At 40.0% G+C, this 13,732-nt stretch overlaps 1 protein-coding gene across 1 annotated transcript in view; it reads right to left on the bottom strand.

Annotated features, from left to right (window-relative positions):
• The window catches only part of FRMD3 (FERM domain containing 3), a gene marked incomplete at both ends in the record, with an annotated part of 305,970 nt that overhangs the window by 123,711 nt on the left and 168,527 nt on the right, over positions 1-13,732 (bottom strand). Inside the window, one exon of the mRNA XM_079705929.1 lies at positions 6,766-6,808. Within this exon, the coding sequence (XP_079562055.1) occupies positions 6,766-6,808 (43 nt within the window). The remainder of the gene's footprint in view (positions 1-6,765; positions 6,809-13,732) is intronic.

Below are 13,732 nucleotides of genomic sequence, written 5' to 3'. Positions count from 1 at the left end.
CTTAATGAGAGAAAATATTTGAAAATCATATATCTCGGGGGTTAATACCAAAAATATATAACGAATTCATACAACTCAATAGCACAAAACCAAACAATCTACTTAAAAATGGGCAGAAGATCTGAACAGACATTTTACCAGTGAAGACATATAGATGGTCAACAGGCACGTGAAAAGATGCTCAACATCACTAATCATCAGGGAAATGCAAATCAAAACCAAAATGAGATATCACCTCACACTTGTTAGAATGACTATTATCAAAAAGACAAGAAAGTGTTGCCAAGGATGTGGAGAAAAGGGAACCCTTATGCACTTCTGGTGAGAATGTTAACTGATGCAGCCACTATGGAAAACAGTATGGAGATTCCTCAAAAAATTAAAAATAGAACTACCATATGATCCAGCATTCCACTTCTGGGTATATATCCAAAGAAAACAAAAACACTAACTCAAAAAGATATATGCACCCCCATGTTCACTGAAACACTATTCACAATTGCCAAGATATGGAAACAACCTAAGTGTTCATCAATGGATGCATGGATAAAGAAAGTGTGGTGTATATATATATATATATACACACAATGGAATATTATTTGGCCATTAAAAAGAATGAACTCTTGCCAATGGAATATTATTTGGCCATTAAAAAGAATGAAATCTTGTCACTTGTGACAACATGGAAGGACCTCAAGGTCCATTATGTTAAGTGAAAAAAATCAGAGAAAGACATACAATCTCTCTTAAATGTGGAATTAAAAAAAAAACAAAATCAAAAACAAAAACATACACAATAGATAGAGAACTGATTGGTGATTGCTAGAGGTAGGGGATGGGAGAAATGGCTGAACAGATCAAAAGGTTATAAAAAATTTCTGTTGAATGAATGAATATGTTGGCTGAACTGCACTCTGAATCATCTCATAAAAAAAACAAGAATACAGAATTGACTATACTCATTCAATTTTCATTCTATAAGTATTATTTAGTATTTTTAACCTAGCATTTTTATCATAATGTATATAGCTCATTAATGAATAAACATAAAGTTAAGCATGTTGAGACAAAATGATAACTTCCATTCTACATTTTTTCCATTGAGCCCAAGATCAGCTTTTGAAATATCACAATTTAAAAAATTATCTTTCTCTATTTTAACAGATTAATAGCAAATCTCTTGCTTATTGTATAATCCTCTAACAAGGCCAAAAAATAAACATACTACTGAAAAATAAAAATAAATATTCCTAAATTTTTATCTAAACTTCTATAAGTTGTTAAATATATTGGGCTTTTGAATTCATTTGTTATTAATCCCATGATGTGAAGTATGATGTGAAGTATGGCTTTAGCCTTTTTTTCCCAAGTGAAAAGGCAACCCCAAAATTATACCTTGAATCTTTCTGTCTCTAATATGAAATGCAATCTTTCTTATAACCCATATTTCCACAAATAATGGGATTGTTCTTCTGTTCTACTGATTCTTTTCCTATTCCTGACTTTATCTTAATTATTATGTGAGTCTATCATGAGGCCTTTTGTAATTACTATAGCTCATAGGCCTTGATTTGCTAATAGAACAAAAACCTCATCATTGTTCATTGTTCTTTTTTGCATATTTATTGGCTACTCTTGAGCATTTTATTTTGCAAATGAGCCTTAGAATTGGCTTGTTAAATGCCATAGAGAACCTCACTGAAACTGTGATTTGAAACATTATTGAATGTCTATATTAATTTGTGACAAATTGATTTCATTAATATTAACCAGAAACATGAGACGTCTCCATTTATTGAGCTGTTTATCTACTCTACAGTAACTCCACAGTAAAATTTCATAGTTTTATTTATATAGATCTTGCACATTTATTTATAAGAAATTTATGTTTTTACTTGTTAGTGCTATTGTAAATAATAGCACTTCTTTTTCATTACATTTGAGAGACAGCAGTAGCTTGTGTATAAAAAAGCTATTGCATTAGGACATTAATCTTATATCCAAGGGTAGAAGCCATATTAGTTGTGGGGAAGGGGTGGCAGGTGGAGAGCTTGGAGAGATCCAGAGAGGACATAACTAAGGCTAAGATGCTTTCTGGAGCTATGAGAAGGAATTCAGCACCCCTCAGCACACTAGGCTTGGCTGAACAGAGTGAGGTGTGGAGGCAAGACAAGGAAACCCCAGAGTTTAGGGGAAGTGTTCTGTTTGGAACTTTGGAGCACACTGAAGAAATGGCAGCACGGTGTGTTCAAGCAGAGGGTGAGCCTCTAGATAGTGTACCGAGTTTCCCTGAGGCTGAAGCATGGCACAGAAGAGGCTAAGCAGTTTCTACCTGTCCCAGTGGTGAATACAGAAGTGCTGAGATGCAACCAGTGAAAGAGACATGGATGGAGTGGGGACCACAAGAGGGCAGAGTTTATAGCCTTGAAGGTCGAGACCGTGGCAGGAGCCACAGGTCTTAGCAGCACATGCCAACGCACAAAGGCCAAGTGGGACCAATTACATCCAGAGAGCACGCAGTAGGGAAAGATGCCAGCAACCAGAGGCCAAATCACATGAGACACATGAGCCCTTCAGGACTCAGGATTGTGCATGAGAGAGATGTCACCCTCGTGGTCATGGTGGATGGTAAGTAAGCTTCCCCTGCCTCATGATGCCATTTTGGGGAAGGAGGAAAAGAAATACTCCAACATAGGGTACGCATTTTCAAGTGACTATGTTTAAATTATGAATTCACTGAATAATTTGCTGAAAGAGGTCAAATACTAAACAGGCAGATGCTGAATTACCCTGAAGTGGCAAGATTAACTTTTCACCCCCAGAGGAGATAGGGGCTCACAGAAAGTGGAATTCAGTCATGGGGAAATAATGTTACATTTCCATACCTCTGAATCATAGTGTATAACTTTTTAAAACCTTTACATGCTAGTATAATTTGTGTGGTTATATAGATCCTATAGGACATGTAATTTTTGTCCTCTTGATGTGTGTCTCTGCATGTATACACATTGGGCTACATTCCACGGTCATGGGGACAAGGCTAAAAAAGCTATAGGTTTGAAGTGAGAAGAGTCAGTATGTATTACATAGCAACATTCCTGCACGGAAAGCTAGGACTCTGAAAACCAAACATTCAAAATATGCACTTCATCATTGCAGCTCTATTTACAATAGCCAGGACATGGAAGCAACCTAAGTGCCCATCGACAGATGAATGGATAAAGAAGATGTGGCACACATATACAATGGAATATTACTCAGCCATAAAAAGAAATGAAATTGAGTTATTTCTAGTGAGGTGGATGGACCCAGAGTCTGTCATACAGAGCGAAGTAAGTCAGAAAGAGAAAAACAAATACCATATGCTAACACATATATAGGGAATCTAAAAAAAAAAAAGGTTCTGAAGAAGCTAGGGGCAGGACAGGAATAAAGACGCAGACGTAGAGAATGGACTTGAGGACACAGGGAGGGGGACGGGTAAGCTGGGACGAAGTGAGAGAGTGGCATGGACATATATATACTACCAAATGTAAAATAGATAGCTAGTGGGAAGCAGCAGCATAGCACAGGGAGATAAGCTCAGTACTTTGTGACCACCTAGAGGGGTGGGGTAGGGAGGGTGGAAGGGAGATGAAAGAGGGAGGAGATATGGGGATATAAGTATATGTATAGCTGATTCACCTTGTTATAAAGCAGAAACTAACACACCATTGTAAAGCAATTATACTCCAAAAAAGATGTTAAAAAAAATATATGCATTTCATTTGACACTTTGTTTGCAGGCAGTCTATTACCTGAATACTTTTGAAAGAAAAACAAATCACCAGCTCAGTCCACATTTGTACTTAGGGATATACAGCGATGGAACACGGAAATAAGAAAGACATTCCCTCAATGTTTCCCAAGTAAATTATGTAGCCTATCTGCATTTTTACCCAGTAGACAAGGAATTATTAAAAGTTGACTTTAGGGCTTCCCTGGTGGTGCAGTGGTTGAGAGTCCGCCTGCCGATGCAGGGGACGCGGGTTCGTGCCCCGGTCTGGGAGGATCCCACGTGCCGTGGAGCGGCTGGGCCCGTGAGCCGTGGCTGCTGGGCCTGCGCTCCACAATGGGAGAGGCCACGGCAGTGAGAGGCCCGCGTACCGCAAAAAAAAAAAAAAAGTTGACTTTAAAGGTTCAGTTCGGGCAGGATGGACTAATTGCACCCCACCCTGTCTCTCACCTTGAATGCAGCTATAAAACCTGGACAGAATATGTGCAGCAGCCATTTAAGGTCTCTGGAAAGTAAACAGTAGCAGGCAGATTGGAAACAAAGACAAGCATTCAAAGAATCAGTGAACCAGTGTTGAGTTCACCACATTTTCCCCTTTGTGTCCCCTGGACAGAACTCAGAGATACCTGGGCATCAGCACAGACTTAGAAGCTCCTAGTTAAGGCCTGAAGAGCAAGAAAAGGGGTTCTGGCAGCAACAGCAATGGCACCAAGTAGGCAGAAGATTTCCTTTCTGGAAGATTTTAAACCTAGTATCTTAAATAATTGTAAAACTACTCACATTATGTATTTCTTATTGGGTGAGTTTTGGTAATTTGTGGATTTTTTGGAATTGGTCCATTTCATCTAAGCTGTCGAACTTCATACCTACAGTTGTTCTTTGGGGTCTGACATATCCTCTTTTGCTCCTGATATTGGTTCTGCAACCAGATCCTGTTGATAAACTCATGGATGAGTCCCAAGGGTTGGATCCAGTTTTTCTGGGTTAACAGTCTATAAGCCCTAGCTTAAATTTTCTCTAATTTACATTATAGTGAATATTTCCAGGACATATGCACAAGAACACAAGAAATTCTTGATACTAAAAGACATCAAGAACAACAACAAAACGAGGTTTGTGATCTTGAGAAAAATTACATAATTTTTTGATCAATAATGTTCTTAACAATACAACAGAGGACTAGGTGACAGGTAGGACCCTTGCTGGTTCCTAGAATCAGCGAGTCACCGTGTCTGGCTTAGAAATTGAATTTTACACAATTCTTTTTTCCAGATTCAGATTCTATTTGTCATTAGATTGAAACTGGCCAATAGTCATACACCAATTTTGAAACCACATTTCCCAAAACATTATATATCTTGAGTTGGTTGTTCAGATTTAGTATGTGTAGACACAAAGCTCTTAAGCAGAAAATTCTTCACAAATATAAAATTTTCTCTTCTATTAAGTGTTGAAATACATCTTACTTTAGAGACAAGTTATATTTCAAAAATGTGTGTCCTAAGGAAAATATTTCATGACATTTAAGAACAAAAGTCAAAGAACTATTTGCTATAAATAAGTGTACTGGAAAATTATCTAAATATTTTAAAATATATTAACAAAAATATCAAAACTTTGTAGTTAAGGGATAAAAGCCAGGCATGAGCTATTTTTTTTCACAGACAAGTTAGTTCATTCTCACTATCCTGCATATCATTCTATACAAAGCTTTCTGATAATTCTGTTCTGCTACTTCTTCTGGGATGTTTGTCCCAACTCTATTCCAGCTTCACCCCAAGAGCCTGACCTCTCTGAACTTTGCATGTGCACTGCTGCCCCTGTTTGCATCTCACACATCTTTCCTGCCCTCTCTCTGCAGCACCCATCGCCCACAGCAGCCCTGGGTGTTAGCCTGAACAACCTGGCTGGCTGTGTGCCCTGAACTGGCCAGTTTGCTCTTGAGAGATGGGAGAGAGATGGGTGAAGAAAGGGAAGGGACAGACAGAGAGAGGTATGAGGGAGGACAAAGAGAGAAAAAGGGGGAGGGAAGGAGGGAGGGAAAAAGAAAAGAGTTAAGGAATAGGTATGTTGGTTACTAGTTTGCCATCCATGTTCAGCTTCTTCCTTCTCCCACTTAAAAACCTTGCCCCGAATAATTTCTTCATATTTGAAAAAGAAAAGAATCCCTTGAATGATGACAAGTGACATAATATGCGCTAACCTGATCTCTGATGAGAAACTGATTTATCGCCTATATTTCAGAGCCCTGGGAACGCTGACATGAAGGGATAAATGGATTTCAGGGTAGGCAATGAATTTCTGAGGTGCATTTCAGAAGCTCTCCTCTAAACCATAAATAAAAACAGGTTGACTACAGCCTGGCACGGGTGACTAGGACAAAACGTCATGCCACCCAGGACCATCAGTCAACGCCCTCCTCACAATGTCCCAGGTGCATGACCAGATATTCTATATTCCAGAGAGATGTTTTCCTAGCCGACTCTTCCAAGAGCTCATCAGGGGGAAAAAGAGGCAGTTCAGAACACCAGAGCTTGAAAACTATTACGCAGAAAAATACATTGGGGAGGTTGAGGGGTGGAAAAGAATACTACAATCTTCAGTAAAGTTAGCAGCAAGATCATAGTTTCAAAATACACCTGCCTCTCTCATTGGCCCCCCAAGACTGACCTCCCACCCTGAACCATTTACTAGCAACCCCAACAATCAAAGGGAACCAGGCACCAATACCCCTGTTCGAATATGAAATATGAGGGTAAGATGGTGGGGAGGGTGAGAGACACAGGCAGCTATAGGAATAGTGGCTGCAGGGAGGACCGAGGCCAACAAATAAGAGAGAAGTTACACAGCTCTCCCTGGGAGGTAGAAGCCCCCAACCCCCAGATCTTCAACTCCATCCATTTCTTCCCTGGCAGGAGAAACTTCGTAAAGAAGTAGAGTCTATCTTTGGACATTTCATAGCAAAAGTGAAGGCACAGATTGACACTTACATTTCATTTGCTTGGAGATGGACTTGTTAGGTTCAAGCCAGTGCTGGGGAGAAAAAGAGAGATTGTGGGTCAAACGGCTGGACCATGTGATGCATACTTAATAACTAAAACGAATTTAATAAAGATATTCTTTTTCCAAAGTACAGCCTCAGTTCCCCATAGATATTCCTCAGGGTTCCACCCTCTAAAGATCAACATGAACAATTGGCAATAATAATACCACAGGCAAGGGTATAAATTACAGAGAATTAATACTTTCTAAGTAGTATTTGAGTCATACAGTTGCTAGGAGAGAAGGACAAGGGAGAAAACATGCACTTAAATTGGATGTTCCAGTGGCTCTAGGTGGCTCCTAGGTGATTCTTTGAACTCCACTGATCTGGGCAAACCACAGATGGCTAAAGACTTTGACATCCGTGACCTCTACGAGTCACAGTCCAGCAGCATCCTTTCAGGTTAACAGTGGGCCAAGCCAGCATTAGCTCTGTCACACACAGAGGCAATTCTTCCTTCACAGTGGGGAGGAACAACTTATTTTAAATATCTTATTTCAGAGGCCTGAGGTCATCAAGGAGCAAAATAAGCTCCAACACAAAACAAAGAAGCCCAAAGTCCTGAATAGCTCAGAATCGTGTTACTGACAGGTATCTGAAGCAGACACAATGCTGGCCCCAGCGCCTAGCTCTCTCCACACCATGAGTAAAGGTCACTTTGACATGCCGAGATCAGGGCAGCCTCTGATATCACTAATCATGATGCCCCTGAAGCTGCTTAAGGAACGTCAGGAAGCATCACTTTATACACCAGAAGTTTATAAAGATGATAAGAGGGGTGCCAATGGGTATCCATCCAGATGTCAGGGACCCCTCACTTATGGGGCACCCACTCCCTGCTGATTACTGGAGACGAAAGAAGAGGAGGAAACTTACCATCAGTTGAGCACTTACACCTCACTCTATCTCATTTGTGGCATCCAGTAAGCCTCAAGGTTCTGTATTATCCCTATTGTTTGATGTAAATGCACAGCCATAAAGTTTAATAGGAGCTAGCATTGTTGAGTGCTCACTAAGTGCCAGACTTTCCAAGAGTTTCCATGAGCTGTCACTACCACCCTATTTACAGATGAGAAATCTGGGGCTCAGGATGTTAAAGAACTTGCCAAGGAAATGGCAAAGGGAAGAAATGGTGAGGCTAGCACTCAGTGGGATTCCAGAGCACAGGCCCTTAACCTCAGGCACGTGGCCTCCCAACAGATCAGTTCACTCTAAAATGTATTATTCTCCTTGCTGGACACTCCCTACCTCCCCAGGAGCTGGAGAATTGAGTGTCCAATCAGTAGTTTCCAATCTTGGGGTTCAGATCTTTGCAGTCTTTAAACAAGAATGGGGGTCTTTTAGCTATTTAAAATAAATCTAACTCTTCTAAATGAAGAATCTGCCAGGAAACCATGCATTTACCCTTGACATGTTGCACAAGCAAACTAATATAGCAAATTTCTTTGCTTCTGGCCAAAATTATACCAACTCATGTTGGGAACCTTGATTATCTCCTTTTTCCCCTGATTTTTTATTGTGGTAAAATATACATAACATAAAATTCACCATTCTAACCATTTTTAAGTGTATAGTTCAGTGATATTAAATACATTCATAACGGTGTGCTACCATCACCACCATCCATCTCCAGAACTCTTTTCATCTTGTAATATTTAAACTCTATACCTATTAAACAATAACTCCCATTCCCCGCATCCTCTTGGCCCTTGGTACCATTGTACTTTTGGTTATCTCCTTCTAATCAGAAATTATGCTTGGACTTTACACAGTTAAAATTGAACAGTGAGAAAGGCATACTGATTATACCACTTACTAGCTATATAACCTTGTGCAGAATGTTTAATTTCTGTCTCAATTTCACAACTATAAAGTGGGAATAGTAATAGTACCTACCTTGTAAGGTTGTTGTGACGATTTTAAAAGTTAATAAAAAGTTAATAAACGTAAGGTTGCTTAAACAGTGCCTGTTACGTGAAAAATACTCAACGAATGCTTGTTTGCTGATGCTGTTGTTGTTACTTAATAAGTACAGTTTAATTGGTAGACCACGTCTTTCAATATATGGGACACATGGAAGAGAATAATAAGAGGGGCCTCTAGTGATTAAATTACTTTTCTAGAAATAAATAAATAGGATAATTTAGAACTAAGGCATGAAAACAAATAACAGCAGCCTGAGATCAATAACTATTGCTACTGTTTCACAAAGGAGGATCACCAGTCATTTTGCTAATAAAGTCTGAAATATAAATAAGTTTTCCAAATTCTCCTTGTTTGGCATTCTTTAAACTCCTTAGCCCTTCTCTGCCTAACTTCAACCTACTTCCCCACTTTCTCACTGCCTCCAGGCATGACAGGTAAGTTTCATTTTGTGTGCCCACACTAGTTAGTTGGTGGTAATCTCCCAGAGCTGTGAGGAAAACTCCAAGACTGTGTGAAGGCTTAGGGAGAATGAGTGCGGTGATGGATTGGTTACGTCTGCTGTGCCATGATGGATTGAGTATGTCTCCCACCGAGGGGGAGGAAACATTTAAGGCATGCCGCAAGGTATTTGCCATCTGTGCCCTACATAAATTATTTACTTTAAATGAACTGGCCTTCTCATTGTCCTACAAAATACGCCCTGCAGTTTCTGATCGGGCTCCAACCTTCCTCTTCCTCTCAGCCTATTCATATTCTGCCCTTGCCTCTCAATTACCTTTGTCTACAATATAATCACTCACTATATACATTTCCAAGACAGCTATTCTTCCCCAATGGCATAGTCATAGGTATAGAGTCCTAAGAAAAATAAGCCAGCAGTAATCATGTTTCAAGGGATTACAGAAAATCATTTCTTCAAAGAACTCAATTTATTAGTATGTACTAAAATTTAAAAACCTGACTGGGGCTTCCCTGGTGGCGCAGTGGTTGAGAGTCCGCCTGCCGATGCAGGGGACACGGGTTCGTGTCCCGGTCCGGGAAGATCCCACATGCGGCGGAGCGGCTGGGCCTGTGAGCCATGGCCGCTGAGTCTGCGCGTCCGGAGCCTGTGCTCCACAATGGGAGAGGCCACAGCAGTGAGAGGCCCGCGTACCGCAAAAAACAAACAAAAAAGCCTGACTGGCCTATGGCCTAGCAATTCCTTTATTCTCTAATTTGGCCATGTGAACAAAGAGGAACAAACAAGAATTTTCACTGCAATATTATATAAAATTACAAAATATTAGAAATAACATTAATGGCCATAATCAGGAAAATGGGTAAATAAAATGGGTAAATAAATTCTGGGTAATTCTGCGGCAGTGTTTTATAGGAGGTAGATCTTTATATGTAACATGGTTGAATCCCTAAGGCACAGTTTGGGATGAAAAAAGTGAACTGGAAAATTTATAACTGTGGCCAGAGTTAGTTCCCAACTTGTGCACTGAAGCATCCCAGGGAAGTGCAGCCATGCTAGACATCTGCTGGACACCGTGCAAACTATGAGCTCAAGGAGGTCCACAGTTCCAATATTAGAACATACTATAATTCTTTTGATGTCATTCGTTTTGCAAAGTTGGGTTTGCAGTGGTTGCTGTGATTAAAAACGAGTACCGTGCAAAAATAGGTGTGGAACAGGCAATGAGTGTGGTAGCATCTGATCTGACCCCAGGATTTGAGAGCCATGGAGTGTCCAATAAGCACATACTGCCTGTGAGTAGGTAATTATAGTTAAGAATAAACTGAAAATACTATTTTTATGTGTGTAATGTTTTAAATGGCTACTAAGGCCATAATGGGTATGTTAGGACATAAATATTTACTAAGTTGCTTGGATCTAACTCTTATTAGATGGAACTGTTAAATATCCTTTTGACCTAGGGCACCATGAAATAATTACTAAGATACTGAAAGAGCCATAAACCAAGAAAGTTTGAGAACCTCTGAACTATGGTATCATACAATTAATGTGTCTTCTTTTTTTTTAATAGCATCTTATTGTTTTATTTTTTTTAATTAATTTATTTATTTATTTATTTATTTTGGCTCTGCCGGGTCTTAGTTGCGGCATGTGGGATCTTTAGTTGCAGCATGCAGACTTCATAGTTGTGGCATGTGGGCTTCTTAGTTGCGGCATGCAGACTCTGAGTTGCAGCATGCATGCGGGATCTAGTTCCCTGACCAGGGATTGAACCTGGGCCCACTGCATTGGCAGCACAGTGACTTACCCACCGGACCACCAGGGAAGTCCCTTAATGTGTTTTCTTTTAAAAAGTAAAAAGTACAAAACACTACCATATATTTTCAAAGAATACATAACAAGCATCTAAATGTATTTTCAAACATCTAAAATGATACTAAATTGATCCAGTGAGGTGGGTAACAGGGAGAGAACAGGAATTTAGTGGTGTTGGTCAAAGAAAACCATGACTTCCATTTTATCTGTGATATTTTAACTTAAATTTTTACACGTATTCATGCATTACATAAATATTTAAAAATCAATTGAAAAGAAAAACCTAAGCTCTATCCAGAGAGTAAAAGTGGATTTCATGTAATTTAGACTCAAGAGGAAGAATTTCATATATAACAGGCAGATGCCAAAGCCAGTCAAGCACCCAGGGTTGACAGTGCCATCTGACTCAGGAGCCAGCCAGGCCTGGATTCAGATGCCAGCTCTGCCACTTACTAGTGAGTGGTGTGACCTCCATCAAGTTCCTCTGTTTCCTCACAGCATCATCGTGAGGTTTAAATGGGTTAATTCATTTAGAAGCCCTTAGAACAGATCTTGGATCATAGTGAAGGCTCAATAAACACCAGCTGCTCCCATCTTCCTCCCGTTCACTGAGACTTCTAAGTTGGTGCCATGGTGGTGAGCCCACATTTGTCATTCTCTTCCTCTCTCCCTCCCCACCCCACCTGCCTTCTGCTCTACATGAACATATAATTCTCCTTCCTTCTTTCATTCTTTCTTTTAGAGTTAAGAGTTGGGCAATGAAGTTGAGTCTGCACTACACCAACAACTCCTGCTGAGACTGTCTGTACAGATGGATTACACGCTCATGAGAAAATAACAACCATGATGTGGTGTGCTTGGTAATTAGATATAAGGCTTAGAACATCTATCACATTGCTATTTTCCCCTTCAATTGCTATTTGGAATATATGATATCTTTTTAAGTCCGTTTCCTTGCTGAAAACTGATATTCCCAGAGAGAGGAAGAAAGGAAAACCTGCCAACCAAATATCTGAATTTGTGGCTGAAACTTTCATTTCCTCAACTCTTATTTAGCATAAAAATTGCAAAGACTAAGGAAGCTAATACCCAATCATTGATTCTACTTACTGAGCTTTGGGAGAAAGATGAACTAGAGGATGCATCCTTAGCATGATTTGAAAGTATCAGGAAGGTGTCTGCAGGAGGGTGTGTGAAGGCTCAGCCCAGATCCCCTTTTCCCTTTTGTCTGACTTTTTTTTTAGAAGGCTGCTCTCAGGTTACTGCAATCCATTTCGAGGTAGAGAATGAATCTTGCCACCTACCCCCACCCCAATCCCACAGGAAGTCAGCTCTTAACTAATAACTGACAGATGTGGAAGGATAAATACCTCTGCTCCCTTAGCTGGGACATCTCTAAGGCATGACCTACACTCTTCCTGAGCTCCTCTGTGGGACCAAGCCTAAGTTACTTTCTATTTGACTCTGCCCAACATCGCACACTTGCACACCCTCCTTCTCTTCCATGTCCAATCCCCCACTCTCCTAAAATCTTCTCTTGGGAGCATTTCCTAATAAAACTGGAATTTTTATCTCAGGTTCTGCTTTCTAGGAACTGAACCTAAGACAGCCTCCCTAACTCTCCACCAAAAACTGCCCTCCATGGTATTTAAAATTCTTCTGTTCAACGTTTATTCCTTTCACCTTAGGCTTGAGCCCTAGTAACTTGCACATTCCCTGTAAGGGGTCCCACTTTAGTACTGTTTTCAGTATTGATGACCTAGCCTGACTACAATTCAAGCCATTTCTTAGAACAAATATATTTTGATTGACAGTAGCTTGAAGAAAAAGAGGAAGAGTAGAAGATAGCTACACAAAAGAGGTGAAAAGTAGACAGATGCCTAAACCCTCTAGGCCCTGATTTCCTTCTCTGTGATTTTGTGGGTTGGGGGTAGCAGATTCCAAAGCCCCTAAGATTCCTTTAGCTCTCACATTCCACATACTAGGAAGTGAAGGATGAGAACATTGCCAACAAATGTTTCTTTCTTTATAATTTTGCTGCTGCATTTAGCCCTAAGAGATCATTTTTTCTCTACCCCATCACAGAAATGATGCACTTATTTCATACTTTCTAATTTTGGCTTGTTTGGGGAAAAAGAGGGTGGGTGTGAGTTAGTGATTTATGACTAAGTAGATTGATATTCAATTTGGTAGCTGCTGAGATTAAAAAAAAAAAAAGCTCCCCAAAGTAAACAATATAACACTTAGTTATCCTCAATGCTGGGCTTCTGTTGAAATTGATTCAGCCTATGATTACAGAATAAATTACACACCCCTCTGTTATCTTTCTCAAAACCCTTGGTTCCCTACACCAAAGTAATCTGTAGACTAAAGAAATGTGTTAAATAACCAATGGGGCTTTAAACAAGAATGAATGTACCTTCCCAAACAGGAGATTGTTTTTCCCCTCAATAGTAACCAGATCCAAAATCTGACCAATTCCCATCATAGCCCTGAAAAGATGGCCTGATTCTCACATCTCACCTGGACAAAGCCCCAGAGTAACTCAGTCCCTGCATTAGCTAGCCAATTTATGCCATTTCTAGGCCCATCAGCCTTTGCTGGGGAAAAAAAGAACGCCATCGAAATGAATGCAGCCTTAACAGTGTTCTGGATAATAAAGTTAGCCTAGGCCCTAGTTATTTCACTCCCAGGAACAATGGTTTCCACTCCA

This window comes from Hyperoodon ampullatus (genome assembly GCF_949752795.1).
Source record: "Hyperoodon ampullatus genome assembly, chromosome: 6".
NCBI classification, from domain to species: domain Eukaryota; kingdom Metazoa; phylum Chordata; class Mammalia; order Artiodactyla; family Ziphiidae; genus Hyperoodon; species Hyperoodon ampullatus.
Note: the sequence above shows the minus strand (reverse complement) of the source record. Positions and strands in the feature narration are given on the sequence as shown.